The 13,617-nt window shown below is 41.3% G+C and overlaps 1 protein-coding gene across 16 annotated transcripts in view; it reads left to right on the forward strand.

Annotated features, from left to right (window-relative positions):
- Nucleotides 1-13,617, forward strand: part of CLIP1 (CAP-Gly domain containing linker protein 1) — a 106,387-nt gene that overhangs the window by 85,851 nt on the left and 6,919 nt on the right. For all 16 annotated transcript variants that reach the window (XM_023528191.1, XM_023528190.1, XM_023528196.1 and 13 more), the window contains one exon: nucleotides 9,831-9,883. In XM_023528191.1, coding sequence (XP_023383959.1) covers nucleotides 9,831-9,883 — 53 coding nt within the window. The remainder of the gene's footprint in view (nucleotides 1-9,830; nucleotides 9,884-13,617) is intronic.

The raw sequence follows: 13,617 nt of genomic DNA on the forward strand, positions 1-13,617 counted from the left end.
ACATTAAAACATACGTAACAATTTACTGTTTTAACCATTTACAGTGTACAACTCAGTGGCATTTGGTACATTCACAGTGTTTTACAACCATCACCTCATTCTCTTCCATATCACCTCGAAAGGAAACCCCATACCCACTCTGCCACTCTCTGTGCCCTCACCCTAGCCCTGTCAGCTGCTCATCTAGTTTGTGTCTCTATGGCTTTGACCGTTTGGACATTTCATATCAGTGGGATCATACAGTATGTGGCCTTTTGTGTCCGGCCTCTCTCAGCATCATGTTTTTCGGGTCCCCCCCACCCCACATTGTAGCGTGTCAGTGCTTCGTTCCTTTTTGTGGCTGAGTCATATTTTGTTGCGTGGGCGGGCCGCGTTTTATTTATCCATTTGCTTCAGGTGCTTTACGTCTGCTTTCTCTGCTCACACTGCCTCCCGGTGTCTACATTCCTGCCTAGAGCTGCTACACTAATGGCCCCTTTAGATCTTCTGTGGGTTGAGAAATCCTTCTCGTTTCCTTAAAAGCAGCCCTAAATCTCACCACGTTGTTCACATTTACAGTCTCAACTTTTCCTTATCTTTACTTCTAAATTTTAAAGAGCATTCTGTTTTCTGCCTCTATTTTTCACCCCCCATTTCCTTCCCAGCCTCCTGCAGTCTGCTTTTTGCCAGCCAGCAGCAGCGCTCTGGCTGTGACTCGTGCTGGAGTTGTCACTTGACGTAGTGCAGGTACAGAAGCCCGGCTTCCTTGCGCCCTCGGGGAGCGCCTGGCGCCACCAGCTGCATTCCCGACCTGCCTCGTCTGAGTTTTCCTCAGCGTTTGCTCTTGCTTCTCTGCATCTCCTGCCGCCTGGTCACTTCCAGTCATGTGTCTGCTTTTATAGCTCCGCTCCCTTCCGTGTTTGGTGAGCTCTTCCTCATTGTTGGAGGCCCACCCTAGATGTCATCATCTCTCACCTCTGAGTCCATGCGGCAGTCGCCGCTGTTCTCCATCCGTGACACTCAGAGCACTGCGCTGTGGCTGTTTCTTGGGCTTCTCTTCCCACGCAGGCTCGGAGATGGTAGAAGCCGTAGAGCATCACACGTAGGTCTGAATGAGTGAGTGAATGGTGCACTGAGTGTCTCATTTTTAGCCAGGGCCTCAGGTCCTGTTTTACAGAATGAGGTGCAGAGACTTTGTGACCGCTCTTTGGACTTCCTCGCATGAGTCCAGCTACTTCCAGTTTATAGCTTCGTCGCAGAGAGCCGTGGTTGCCCGAAGCCTGGTCACCACACGAGTGGGGCATTGGCTGTGCACGGATGGTAACAGCACACGGTGCGAATCCAGGCAGGTCACATGGTTCTAAGATGGAAGGAAACCATACAGAGTATTATTTCTTTTCATAGAGAATACTAGAAATAATCACAGTAGGGTGAGTTCTTCTCTTCAGGTAGTCATCTTAGGTAGTCCCTTTTGAAATGTCTGCTGCTTCTCAGACCTCACGTGTGTCCCCTTTGTGAGGACTGCAGATGCACTCAGCTGTCACTATGGGAACAGTACTGATTCTCCCTCCCTTCCCCCCAGTTATTTACAAAATGAGGTTACAGTTCGCCTGTGGAAACTGGACAGGGATTAGAGACTCAGTACTGTATTTTACCAACAGTTCTTCCTGACAGAGGTTATAGCAGACGTAGTATACAAAAAACTGGGGTTATCATCTAAATTGATCCATGAATAATTACCTGCCTTTTAAATAAGCCTGAATTCCCAGGCATAAATGTTTAGAAAGGGAATGCTATTTTTAGCTTGTCGTGTTTTATTTTGGAAAAATAGCATTCATCAGCCATCATAATTTCAATCTGGGCTCAGGGGACTTCTGGGCAAGAAGGGCTGAGCAAAGCTGGATCACAGAATCTCTCTCAGTACTTAATTGAAATGAGCACACTTTCTGATTATTAAAAAATGTCTCCAGGAAATCCAGCAGAGCCAATCATCTTCATACTGTAAACATTAAAATTGACAACCAAGAAAAAAAAAATTAGGTTTGACTCCATTTGACACTTTGCAGTGGTAAGAGAAAAGAAACAAATAGCAGAGTCCTTAGAATTTTCACTCTAATTCTCCCCATCCTGTTGCCTGATCCAGGTTGGAGAAAATTAGAGGTGAGTAGGCAGCGTGGGGAAAGAGTCAAGGGAAAATCTTTGAGGCCAGAAGCCCTCTTCTGCCATCTCAGGGTTCTCCCAGAGGCAGGAAAAACTGCTAGTTGTCACCTTCCAGTCTATCCAACAGAGTGGCTTAGCTAGACAGAGGTGGTGGGAGTGGGTGGCCTTTTTCTCAGATGCGGTAAGTCCACAGGTAGACAGTCCCAGTGGGTCCAGCCCTCAGGAACATCCTTAGGGAACTGGCTCGTCTGTCTGCTCTGCCGCTGTCCTTGGCCTGTGGTTTTCATTCTCTCGCTGTTCCTCCAGGCAGTGCAGACCTTCCCAAGAGGAAGCAGGGGGAGGGGACAGGTGGGGGAATGTGGAGGGCTCCCCCCTCATGTGATTTTGTCTTTTAATATTAGGAGAGGGAAAAGTTCGGATCTCTAAAACAGTGTCACCTAACCACCTCCAACCATAATGAGGCTGCGTTCCTGTCTCTAGGGACGGAAGGCAACAAAGGACATGAGAGTAGGTGCTGGGAGAACCAGCTTAAGATATCTGCCTGTGGCTGAAGCCTGAGGACACCCTCCTGGGAGCAGGAACACCTCTGTTCAGATGCAGTGAATGAGACACAGGACAGGGAAAGAAAACTCTCGAGAAGCCCGTTCCCCAGCCTCGCCCCAGGGCCCTCTGTGCACACTACAGTGCCCAGCTTTCCAGCCATAGCTTGGAGGTGCAGGTGGGAGGTCTCAGATAGAGTAGGAATAATTCATTTACATTACACGTGAAAGTCTAGGTAGAGATGCCCATAATAAGAGGAACAGTTGCATACATCTTGCACCAAAAGAAGAAAAAAAGGGACACAGGAAACCAGAGAGTGAGAAGGATTTCGAGCCATGAGAAAATATCATGCAAAGTAAAAAATGGTTTTATATAAAAACTTAAGTGACTTAAATAAAACAGCTATTCGAAGAGGAGAATGAGAAAATGATACAAATTGAACAGATCGAAGAGTTAAAGAACAAATCGGAGATCAAAACCACATTATGTTAGAACCAGGAAATAAATCAGAAGCAGAAAGGAACCTCATGAACATTTCTAAAAATATAAAGGCGAGGCTCGAGCCAGTCATAGTAAATAAAGAGGAAACAGTAAAGAGATTAAAGAGTTAGTGGAAAGACGATAACCATGGAGGACAGAGGTAATCCAGACGAGTATAATTGGCATCCCTGCCGTAGAGAACAAGTGCAGTAGAAGAAAGCATTAGGAGGGATGGCGCGGAAGTTTTTCTCCAAGCGAAGGAAGAACTGAATCTGCATATGGAAAGGACATCGCGGGTTGTGTCCTTCTTGCTGAAAATGAGTTCACAAAGGGAAGGGGAAATTGGTCCAAAGTAAATGACACCCAAAAAATACCCCGATTATTCTTGAACTTCAAGAATTACTGCTCAGGTGCTCAGGCAAAAAAAAGCAGATTCCTTATAAAAAGATAAAAAACCAACCCACTGCAGACACATCTAACACCAGAAAACTTTGATGTGCTCTTTCCGAAGTTCTGAGGGACAGAAACAGGATGAAGAGCATCCTGTCCCAGCAGCATTGTTCAGATGAGAGGGTAGGCGGAGGTTTTCAAACATGGAAGAAACGTGAAAGAAGCTGTAGCATCTGTGAGTCCTGGAAGCTACTCGATGATAAAAGCTGGCCAATCAGAATACGGAATTTGGCTAAAGAAAAAGCGATAAAAGGATTGCTGGTGAGAATTAAATCCAAGTGGATAAACAACCTAAGATAACAGTTCAGGGAGTTACAGACACAGAGTAGAATTGTGTTTTTAACTTTTTGGTTTTTTTTGGAGATGACTTCAAATTTTGCGAAAGTTGTAAAAATAGAACGTAGAACGCTCATACGCTCTAGGGACTTGTTTTTGCCTAACTACGTGGTTATCAAACTCCAGAAGTTTAACGCTGTTATCCAAGGTGCAAACAATATTCCCGTTCAGGCAGTTGTCCCAGCAATAAGTCCTTATAGTTTTTTTGTTTTTGTTTTTTCTCTGATCCAGGCTCCAGTCCGGGATCATGCATTCCATACACCGAGTTTTCAGGTCTCTTTAATCTTCTTTAATCTGGAGCAGTTCCTCTGCCTTTCATGACTTGACTTTTTTTGAAAAGAACAGTCCAGTTGTGTTGTATAAACTCTTCATTTTGGGTTTGTCTGATGTTTCATGATGATGGCATCCAGGTTAGGCATTTTTAGCAGGAAGACTATATATTTATAATCATATTGTACCCTGCTAGGAGACATGTGATGTTGCTTGATGCTAATTTTGATCATTTAGTGAATGTAAGTTTAAAACATTTGCAAGGTAAAGAGAAAAAAGGAAAGAGAAAGGAGAAAAAATGATATGACTGACAAAATTTGAGGCAGTCAGGTGAAAGAGAAAGTGCTCAGACTTCCTCATCTTTTATGTCGGGGGATGTTTGATATTGTCTGAAGTTAAAATTAACTTATACCTAAGAAAATGATGCTAATCTCATGTTTTAAAAAAATGTATATTACTTGAAAATTTTACATAATAGATGTATATAAACTTAGTGGGAGCTCTTAGAATCGAATATATCTTTGTGGTAAAGAACTTTTTTTTACCTTCAACCAGTTTCTTTCGTTGACTTCCATTTTTCTTTCTCCTGTTAAATTTAAGTAAAATTAAATTCCCCCCCACCCCACCCCATATCCTTTATCCTCCTTGCTGAGTGTACATGGAGAAGCCTGCCATGTCGTTCAGCTGATGCTAACTGAGCTGGAATTATTCTAACATAAAAGTCCAGTTATTCCAGACACTTAGAATTAGTCCTCACTGGTAAATTGGGGGATATTTTTTATTTTTCTATGTTGCTGAATTTTCTAAAAATGAGCATGTATCATTTTAATAAAAATAATATGTTAATTTTTCTTTTTAAAAAATGACAGCTCTATCTACAAGTTAGAAATGGGCAAAAACTCCAAGTTGTTTGGGTTCTGCGGGAACCCTCTTTTCACTCAGATAAGCATTTTCAGGCATCATCACATTTAGGAAATGGACCGGTGGGCACGTTTAGTTGCTGAAGGCCTTTTTTACCCTACATCTTCTCTTTCTGCATATTTTAAGTTTCTCGTTTGAGACATCCCTCTAGACTTCTCCATAGTCCTCTGAAGTGCTCCAGTTTTTAAGGAGATTCGTAGAAAGGTGTTTCCCAGCACGGAGATGCTTTCCGGTCTGTAAGTGACTGCCAAGGGCTGTGGGTCTCTTCCAGTTTGTGTCTTTCTAGTTAAGGATGTTTGCCGCTGACAGAGGATGCACTTGAACTGCACCAGAGCTGCTCGCAGACTTATGGGAAGAGTAGCTGCTGTCTTTTCAGCACCCAGGAGTGAAAAAGACCAAGGTGACATGTGTGTGCACTGTTTAAAGAGCTACTTCATATTTATTGGCCTCCCTCAGTCACAGTCTCCCTACCCTAGAGCCACACCGTCAATAGCATTCTTGATAAAGGACAGTGATGAGGACGTAAATATATTCATGTGTATTTACTTACATAATTCATATACAGATGCATATAAATGCAAACTAGTCTCCAAGGCTTGCTATCTTCCTGTACCTTTTCTAAGAACTTCCGGTGGCAACTTAATGTTTCCCATTGCAGGTCAGTTTCCCGGGAAGGAAGCTTAGAGAGTGTTTAGTGTGCATGATGTTTATTAAGATGGGCCCTTGGGACAGCACCTGTGGAAAACAGGAGAAGGAATTAGGATTGGGCAGAGCAAGAAGCTGAGCCATGATGCGGGCCCAGTGACAGCCTTGACCCACCTCGTGAGGAGCTCCGGAGCTGGAACTTTGTCTCATATTGGGCTAGATCACCTGTCTTTTTATAACTCCACATCAGTCACTGGAGGTGGTCCATCCCGGAAAGGGGGCATGACCCTGACTCGAAGTTGCTCCACAGCAGTGACCCCTGAAGGGGCTGACAGCTCCCGGCTGTCCCAGAAGCTGGCAACAAAGGAGCCTAGCTTGAAAGCGGGGTCTAGGCAGCACGTCACTGCACTCATCCCCCTCTTCTTTTTTCTCTGAAAAGTCTTGTCCACAGAAATTACCGAAGCCTCCTCTTCCTTTTTTCCGCATTACCTTCTCCAATTCTAACAGCAGCAGTCCGTCTGTCTGTGTGGGAGGCCAGAGAGAAATCCTCAGGCACAGGAAATATGAATGTGTTTTGTGCTGTCAAGGTAGAGCTGCTATTTTGGACATCAGAACACTTGCTTAGAGAAGAGACCGAAATAGCCCAAATGTGAACCACTTCACTGGGGAAGTCGGTGGGAACAGCATCGGCTTAGCACGGCTTTGGCTTAATTAGGCTAGTTGAGCAGAGAGAGGCAGTTGCATGAGAGCTGGCTTGTAAGTGCCACCTCGCATTCCCATCGGAAACACCAGCTCACTGATGACCTGAGACATTTGTTCACTCAGCATACAGTTACTGAGTGCCTACTGTGTGCCTGTCAGTGCTCAGAACTGGAGGAGATGGCATCGAGCACAACAGAAAGAAAATTGCTGCTCCTCTCTGAGGATTTTTATTCCAGTGGTTTTTAATGAGCCTGCAAAGCAGGAATTGCATATGTAATGACTTTGAACGTCAACACATCCTTCATTTCACACAAGCTAGTATTTTTCTTAGCTTAAATGATAAGTTAAAAGCAGATTACCCACCATGTGTTTTTAAAAAACAGTTTTATGGGTAGATATGTTCTCGGAGATTTCTGGGCCAGTGTTCCCTAAACTGTGATTATTTGTACACTAGTAGCTTCACTGTAATATTACTTTCTTAATGTTTTTCTTTAAAGTAACCTTCCCTTTTATTCAGCCTTTTATTATGAAAAACTTCAAGCACATGCAGAAGCAGAATGAGCAGTACAGTGAACCCCCGTGTAGCCGACTTCCAAAGCCATCACCTCTTGGTCACTCTTGTTTCTGCTATGTTCCCACTTACCCTCCACTCTGTCATGGGTTAATCTGAAGCAAATCCTAGATATCTTGTCATGTCATCTGTAATTATTTTTATATCTCTCAAAAATGAGAATTATTTATTCCTTTAAAATTGTACTGGTACTTTAAAATTAGAAATACATGGTTTGTAACATGAAACAATGCACATATATATGCCATTTCAAAATTATAACTCCTCCCATCATTTTGTTAATATTGTAAATGGTTTAGTGTATCTTCTCATACTGGTCTTTATGTGTGTAACAACATATACAAATGCATATATATATAATTTTTGTTTTTCACAAAAGCTATGTTATATAAATTACTCAAACTTGCTTTTTTCCCCCAAAGTCCTATTTATTAAGGTATGATTTACATAAAATTCACCCTTCGTATGTGTATAGTTTGGCGAATTCCAACATATGTATACAGTCATATAACTTACCCCACAATCAGAATTTTCTTCACCCCCAAAAGTTCTCTCCTACTCATTTTAGTCAGTCACCTTCTAATCCCTAAAAACTACCTCTTTTATGGCCCTATAGTTTTGCCTTTTCTAGTAGGTAACATAAATAGATTAGAAATAGTATGTACCAACAAAATATTAGCAAATTGAATCCAACAATGTGTAAAAAGAATTATATACCACAACCAAGAGGAATTTATCCCAGATATGTAAGGCTAATTCAATATTCAAAGATCTGTCTGAGAAAAACTACAAAACTTTGATGAATGAAATCAAAAAGAAACTAAATAAATAGACAGATAGATATTCCATGTTCATGGATGCATAGACTCACTATTGTCAAGATGCTGATTCTCCTCAACATGGTCTATAGATTAATGCAGTCTCAATCAATATCCCAGCAAGTTATATTGTAGATATTGACAAACTGATTCTAAAGTTTATGTGGGGAGGCAAACACCCCAAATAACCAACTCGATACAAAATACTTATTAGTCACAAAGAAAAAAATAATACCTTTATAGTGGAGAAACATGGAAGATGCTTCTTAACCAGGTGACCAAATCCTCACCAGTGTGTGCCTCTCGTGAGCACGTACTGAGAATGACACGGGATCACTTCTGTGTGGTTCCTACCAAATGGCGTGTGATCTGACTCCATGGGAACATCAGACGAATCCAAACGGACAGACGTTCTGCAAAATAACTGGCCTGTGCTCTTCAAAAATGTCAGGGTCACAAAAGACAAGGAAAGAATGAGAAACTAGTTAAAGAAATGTAACTACTAAATGCAACTTGTTATCCTGGATCGGATCCTGGACCAGAAGGAAAAAACATTGTTTTCTATAAAGAATCAGTACAATAAGTGTTCCAAACTTCTATTCCATGGAAATTTAGGCACAATGCATCCTCCAGGAAAGAGGGAGAATCTCTGCGTACTGTTTTTTGCAGGGTTGAGTGACTTTTCAAACATTTATTAATTGTATTTTCTCTGTTGTGAATTATCGGTTGTGTCCTTTATCCATTTATATCTTCATTGTAGGCATTTCCCAGTCTTACATTTATTTATTGAATTCTTCTTTGTTTTTAATTTTTTAATTAAAAAATTTTTAACGGCATACTTATTTAAAAAAATAGATGTAAGCCATATAAAAGGGCGTAAAGGAAAAAATGGAAGCCCCTCTCATCTCCACATCCCACTCCCCAGATGTTCCTCCTCTCATTTTTTAGTGTTTGCCTCCCACTCTTTTTCCCTCCTTTCGCTCTTTAAAAATGTTTCAATATTTCTGTAAATTACTCACACAGCTAATGCATATACGTTAATAGACCGGGGAAGCAGACTCCACAGTGAAAAAACTGTATGTTAACCTCAGCAGACATATGAATGTCATTTAATGTTCAAAACATACACGTCTGTGTATATGAAAGAACTTTTTAGATATGAAGGCCTTATAGCAAAGCATGTACATAACAAATACGTAAACAGAAGTAAGACGTTAACTACATACAGCTTAAATTCTGAGCTGTTGGAAACCATTACTACATAGACTTTGGTGTTACCCTTAAAACACACACACACAAATGCACACACACGCACTCTCTAGAGCCTTTTCACCCCTGTTTGCTGAGCAGTGCAAATTGGAATGGGTAGTTGGCTAAAGTCTGGTGTGCAGATTGAGGGGTAGAGGTAAGGCTTATCTCAGAAGATGAATTAACTGAATCTTTTGCTTTTTACCCTTCGTAGAATGATAGAATTTTAGAACGAAAGGGCCCCTGGAGATTCTTTTGTAACCTTCGTATTTTATAGGCAAGAAAACGAATGCTTGGAATAGAGTAGGTATAAAATGAGGCCCAGAGTGGAAGAAATGACCTGTTCCCCGCCCTCCTGGCGTTAGCAACCTCCTTTGTCTCAGTAAAGGAGCCCGAATGTTAATGGTGAAGCTTCCACTAGGTTGGTTCACAAATACTTGTTGATTGTCTGAGGTACGGCACCTACTGCTCAGGTGGTCATATTTTTACCTCTCAAGTCCCCGAAGAAGGGGAGTCGCTCAGGTCGTAAATGATTCGTAACTAGTAGCCGTGCTCCCTGTGACACAGTGACCACTTGCTCTTTTTTCATTGCCCGTGAGGAAAGCCAATTGCTTTAGGTGTCCTGGAGTCTGAGGACGTGACCTGTGGCACGAGAAACAGGCCTGCGGGCTTGTTCTGAACTGAACTTTTGTGTGTGTGTTTCTTTCCAGGTGGAAGAAGAGAGATCTGTGCTCAATAATCAGTTGTTAGAAATGAAAAAGAGGTAGGTTTTCTTTTCGTGTTTTTTGCTGGCATGTGTGTGAGAGTGTGTGTTTCAAAAGGAAAGTGTTAGAAGATGATGGATGACTTGTACGGTGACTTGTAGAAAACACGCGACCTTCTTAGGTTCGGAAAATCACATCGCAATGGTTTGGTACTCATAATTGACAAATTATGAAAATTCATTTGCACAAGTTTTAGTATTAATTACTAAAACAAGGAATAGTTGAGTTTTTAAGCCGTGTTCAGTTGGCATTTATTCAGAAGTGTTCTAAAATCGGGTTGTCTCATAACGTACTGCTCTTCCCTCCTAGTTTCAGTAACTAAAAATACTATAATTTTACATGGAAAAATTGATCCGCATATAAATACTGATTTTAATTTTATAAAAATTTTAATTTCTCAATAATAATGAGTAACACCACTAAAATTTTTCTGTTTTCTAAGAAAAAGAGTTATTTGTTGTTCTTTCATGATAATCAAATGGTATTCAAATGGAAGCCTTCCAGTACCTTTAAGTGAGGATAAAGGGGCCCACAGATGTGAGCGTTTGGAAGCTTGATGCTTATATGCCTGGCAGTCAGTCTGCTCTTCTAAAATAATAGAATACACTAGAAAAAAAGAATTCTCCAGGCTCTTACAAAGTATTCTTACCTGTCAGAGCAGAGGAACGTCCCACAGTGGACCGCTGACACGCGTGTTTCACACTGGCAGTGTCCCCTCCTGACCACAAGGCAGGTGTCTAGGAATTTGAGGGCTTTATTTAGCCCACAAAGATATTTGGGTTCCATAAGCTACATTCTAAAGGACACTAGGCCTTGGTCCAGGGGTGCCTTTCCTCCTTTCTTTAATTAAAAATACTTAGATTCATTTTTCTTTAACATTTCACACCAGAATGCATGTGTGTTTCAGCACCGCCACAGCCCTGGTCCAGCCAGGTGTTCTCCAGGTGGCTGTGCATTACCTGTGGTGACTGGTCTGCCAGGCCTGAACCTAGCTCCTGTGTACAGGCACAGCTCTGCCCACTGGGCCGTGGCATATCTATTTTTACTTTATAAAGAACCTCATGTATACGGTTATCAAGGATACGTGAAAAAGTTAATAGGGCTATTCCTGTGACATTCTGGCGAGGGAACATATGAAAATGGGCTGGTGTAAGTACTGGCATAGGCCTCTTGCATTTATGGAGCTCTTCATAATTCACGAACTCAGTCTAATCTCAAAACAACCCAGTGAAATAAATACACGGTGGGGCTTGCATTTTAAAACGCTGAAACTAGAGTCCAAAAAGTTAAGCGACTTGGCCAGGAGCTCAGATGCAGGTATAAGGCCCAGGTCTCCAGATATTTATGCTGGTTCTTTTTTCACCATACATTTATTTATTATTACTTTTTAATTTTTTTTTTTTTTTTTTAAGAAAAACACGCTATGGTCATTAGTCTTTACCATGTGACTTTAGAATCACTTGCCCTTTAAAATGTCATTAGGCCTGTGACTTTTTTCACGGCTTAAAAAGATGGAACAAATTTGGGTACGTGTTCATTCCTCTCTCCTTACTTCACCATCTCTGCTGCCATTTTAGGTGCTGGATATGTTTAGGAGAATAGCTCTCGAAAATGACTCTTTTTATCAGTAAAGGCAGATAAAGATGATTTTCTGGGAGTGAAAAAATTTTAAATCTATAGTTTCCAGATTTAGAACTTTTTTTTTTTTGTCTGTCAAATTGTTAATTAACCCTCATGGAAAATTATGTCTATTTTAGAAATCTGAATGCGAGTATATATTTTAGCTATTAATTTAGGCCTTTAAGTGCCTTCTAAAAGTCAGTTTGGTAGAAGGTTCGTATGTAGGTCTGTGTGTGTAATAGTTAAGTAAATTTCACATAGAGTACTAAAAAGAATTTGGTATTTAATTTAAAAGCCGGGAAAGGACTTAAATCATGAGGATATTTGAAATGTAGTTGTTTAAGTAAGAACTGAGCTCTTGGCCAACAGTTCCCTTTAGAAGTGATCATTGGACATATAGCAGTCAAAACAGGATACAATTTCATCTTCCGAGGGGTCATTACATTGAAGTGCAGAACTTACTCCTGACTGCAGGGTGAAACTACTTATCAGTCAGAAGTTAGTAGCATCCTCTTGTAGCTGCTAAGGTACCTAAACATTGAATCAAGCAATACGTAGTGAAGGTTTTGCTCTTAGCTTAAAAATGTAATCATTTCTTCGGAAAACTGGTCTGCAAGTTAGACAGGTCTCCTTCAAGACGGGTTCCCAGATGTCCACTGGGTAAAGCAGGGCCAACCTCGAATCGCTCTAAGTGACAGAACTGGGGAGGCGTGTCCCTCTGACTGCGACACCCCGCAGCAGATGAGGAAACTCGTCTGGCTTCCTTCCCTCCTCTAGGCTTCCTTATGCCCAAGAAGGGACTTCATGAAGTCACAATGAATTCTGTTAGTGTAAATGCAGGATTTCTGTCAGGACTGAAAACTAGTGAACCGTGCCGCCCGCAGAGTCTGACGCGGTCACGTGCGCCTCGGCTCATTAAGCTCACTGTGGGTTGCTGACTGTCTGACTGTCTCCAAGCTTGTGCTACTGACCAATGCTCATCTCACCCCTCTCTTTTCCCTTTCCTACTCTTGCTTCCTTTGCTATATCTGTGTGTCTTTCATGGTAAGACTAAAGAAAGTCTATCCACGTTATAATAAATAAATTTCATATCTTTTTAGTAAACCAAACTGTTGTATATATTTTTTGGCTGCCTTTGTCCCTCTGTGTCTCGCTTTTGTTTTGTAAAATATTCTCAACAGTACACACACATGCGCGCGCGCGCACTCACACACACTTTTTTTGTACCTATATACAGTGAAGAACTTCAGTGCAAATTTGTATTTGCATTTCTCTTCATGTTTCTAATATTCGGTTCTTGTTATCTTGCATTTTTAAAGCTTGCCCAGTAACACTTTAAGGTATTTCCTTCGTTACTAGAGTTTATTTCTTATGTAAGTAGTAAGGAAAGAATCTGGGTAACATGTTCCCTTGTGGAAAAGATTTGGGGCCCCTCTAGCCTTCCTTTCCTATTATGTTTATCTTCCCTTCTTGATATTTTTAGTAACACCAAGCCAGACTAGCCAGGGTGGCTTAAAAGTAATATGCCCTTCCCCCACCGTTAGTGTGATTTGTGACTCAGATGTCAATAATGTTGGCATAAATGGTTTAACTTGTCCCTCTTGGTTTGCACAGTGGGATTAGGGCTCAGAAATAGCCTAAGAAGCCAGCACTGAAGATCTGTCACAAAGATGAGCTGCCGCTGTCTGTTTGTCCTGTCATTTGAGAGATGTCACAAGTCGTATCCCTCTCATAGCCAAGCATCTTTTGATAATAGTGCAGCAGCGAGCGTTCTGCTTGCCATCTTAGAGAGCAGTCTCGCTTAGAGGTTTTGTGTATGCGATGACAAGCAAGATACCTGTACCTTCTTCCTTCTGCCAGCTGACGGTCCCTGACACTAAAGAATCTGTGACGTCTTGGCTAACTAGAGTCCTGATTATGGAGGAATCTTAATCTGCTTCATAACCCCCAAATCCTGGTATTTTTCAGTAAAAATATTTACAGTAACATTGTTCAAATTCGAGTTGTATTTATAACGAGTGAAGCTCTTGAAATAGTTTTCATGATAAACTACCAAATAAGTTTACTAGAAACTTAAGGAGTTCAAGATTTATTGAATCTTTGGATAACGTCA

Source organism: Pteropus vampyrus, unplaced genomic scaffold (assembly GCF_000151845.1).
Source record: "Pteropus vampyrus isolate Shadow unplaced genomic scaffold, Pvam_2.0 Scaffold23, whole genome shotgun sequence".
Lineage (NCBI taxonomy): Eukaryota > Metazoa > Chordata > Mammalia > Chiroptera > Pteropodidae > Pteropus > Pteropus vampyrus.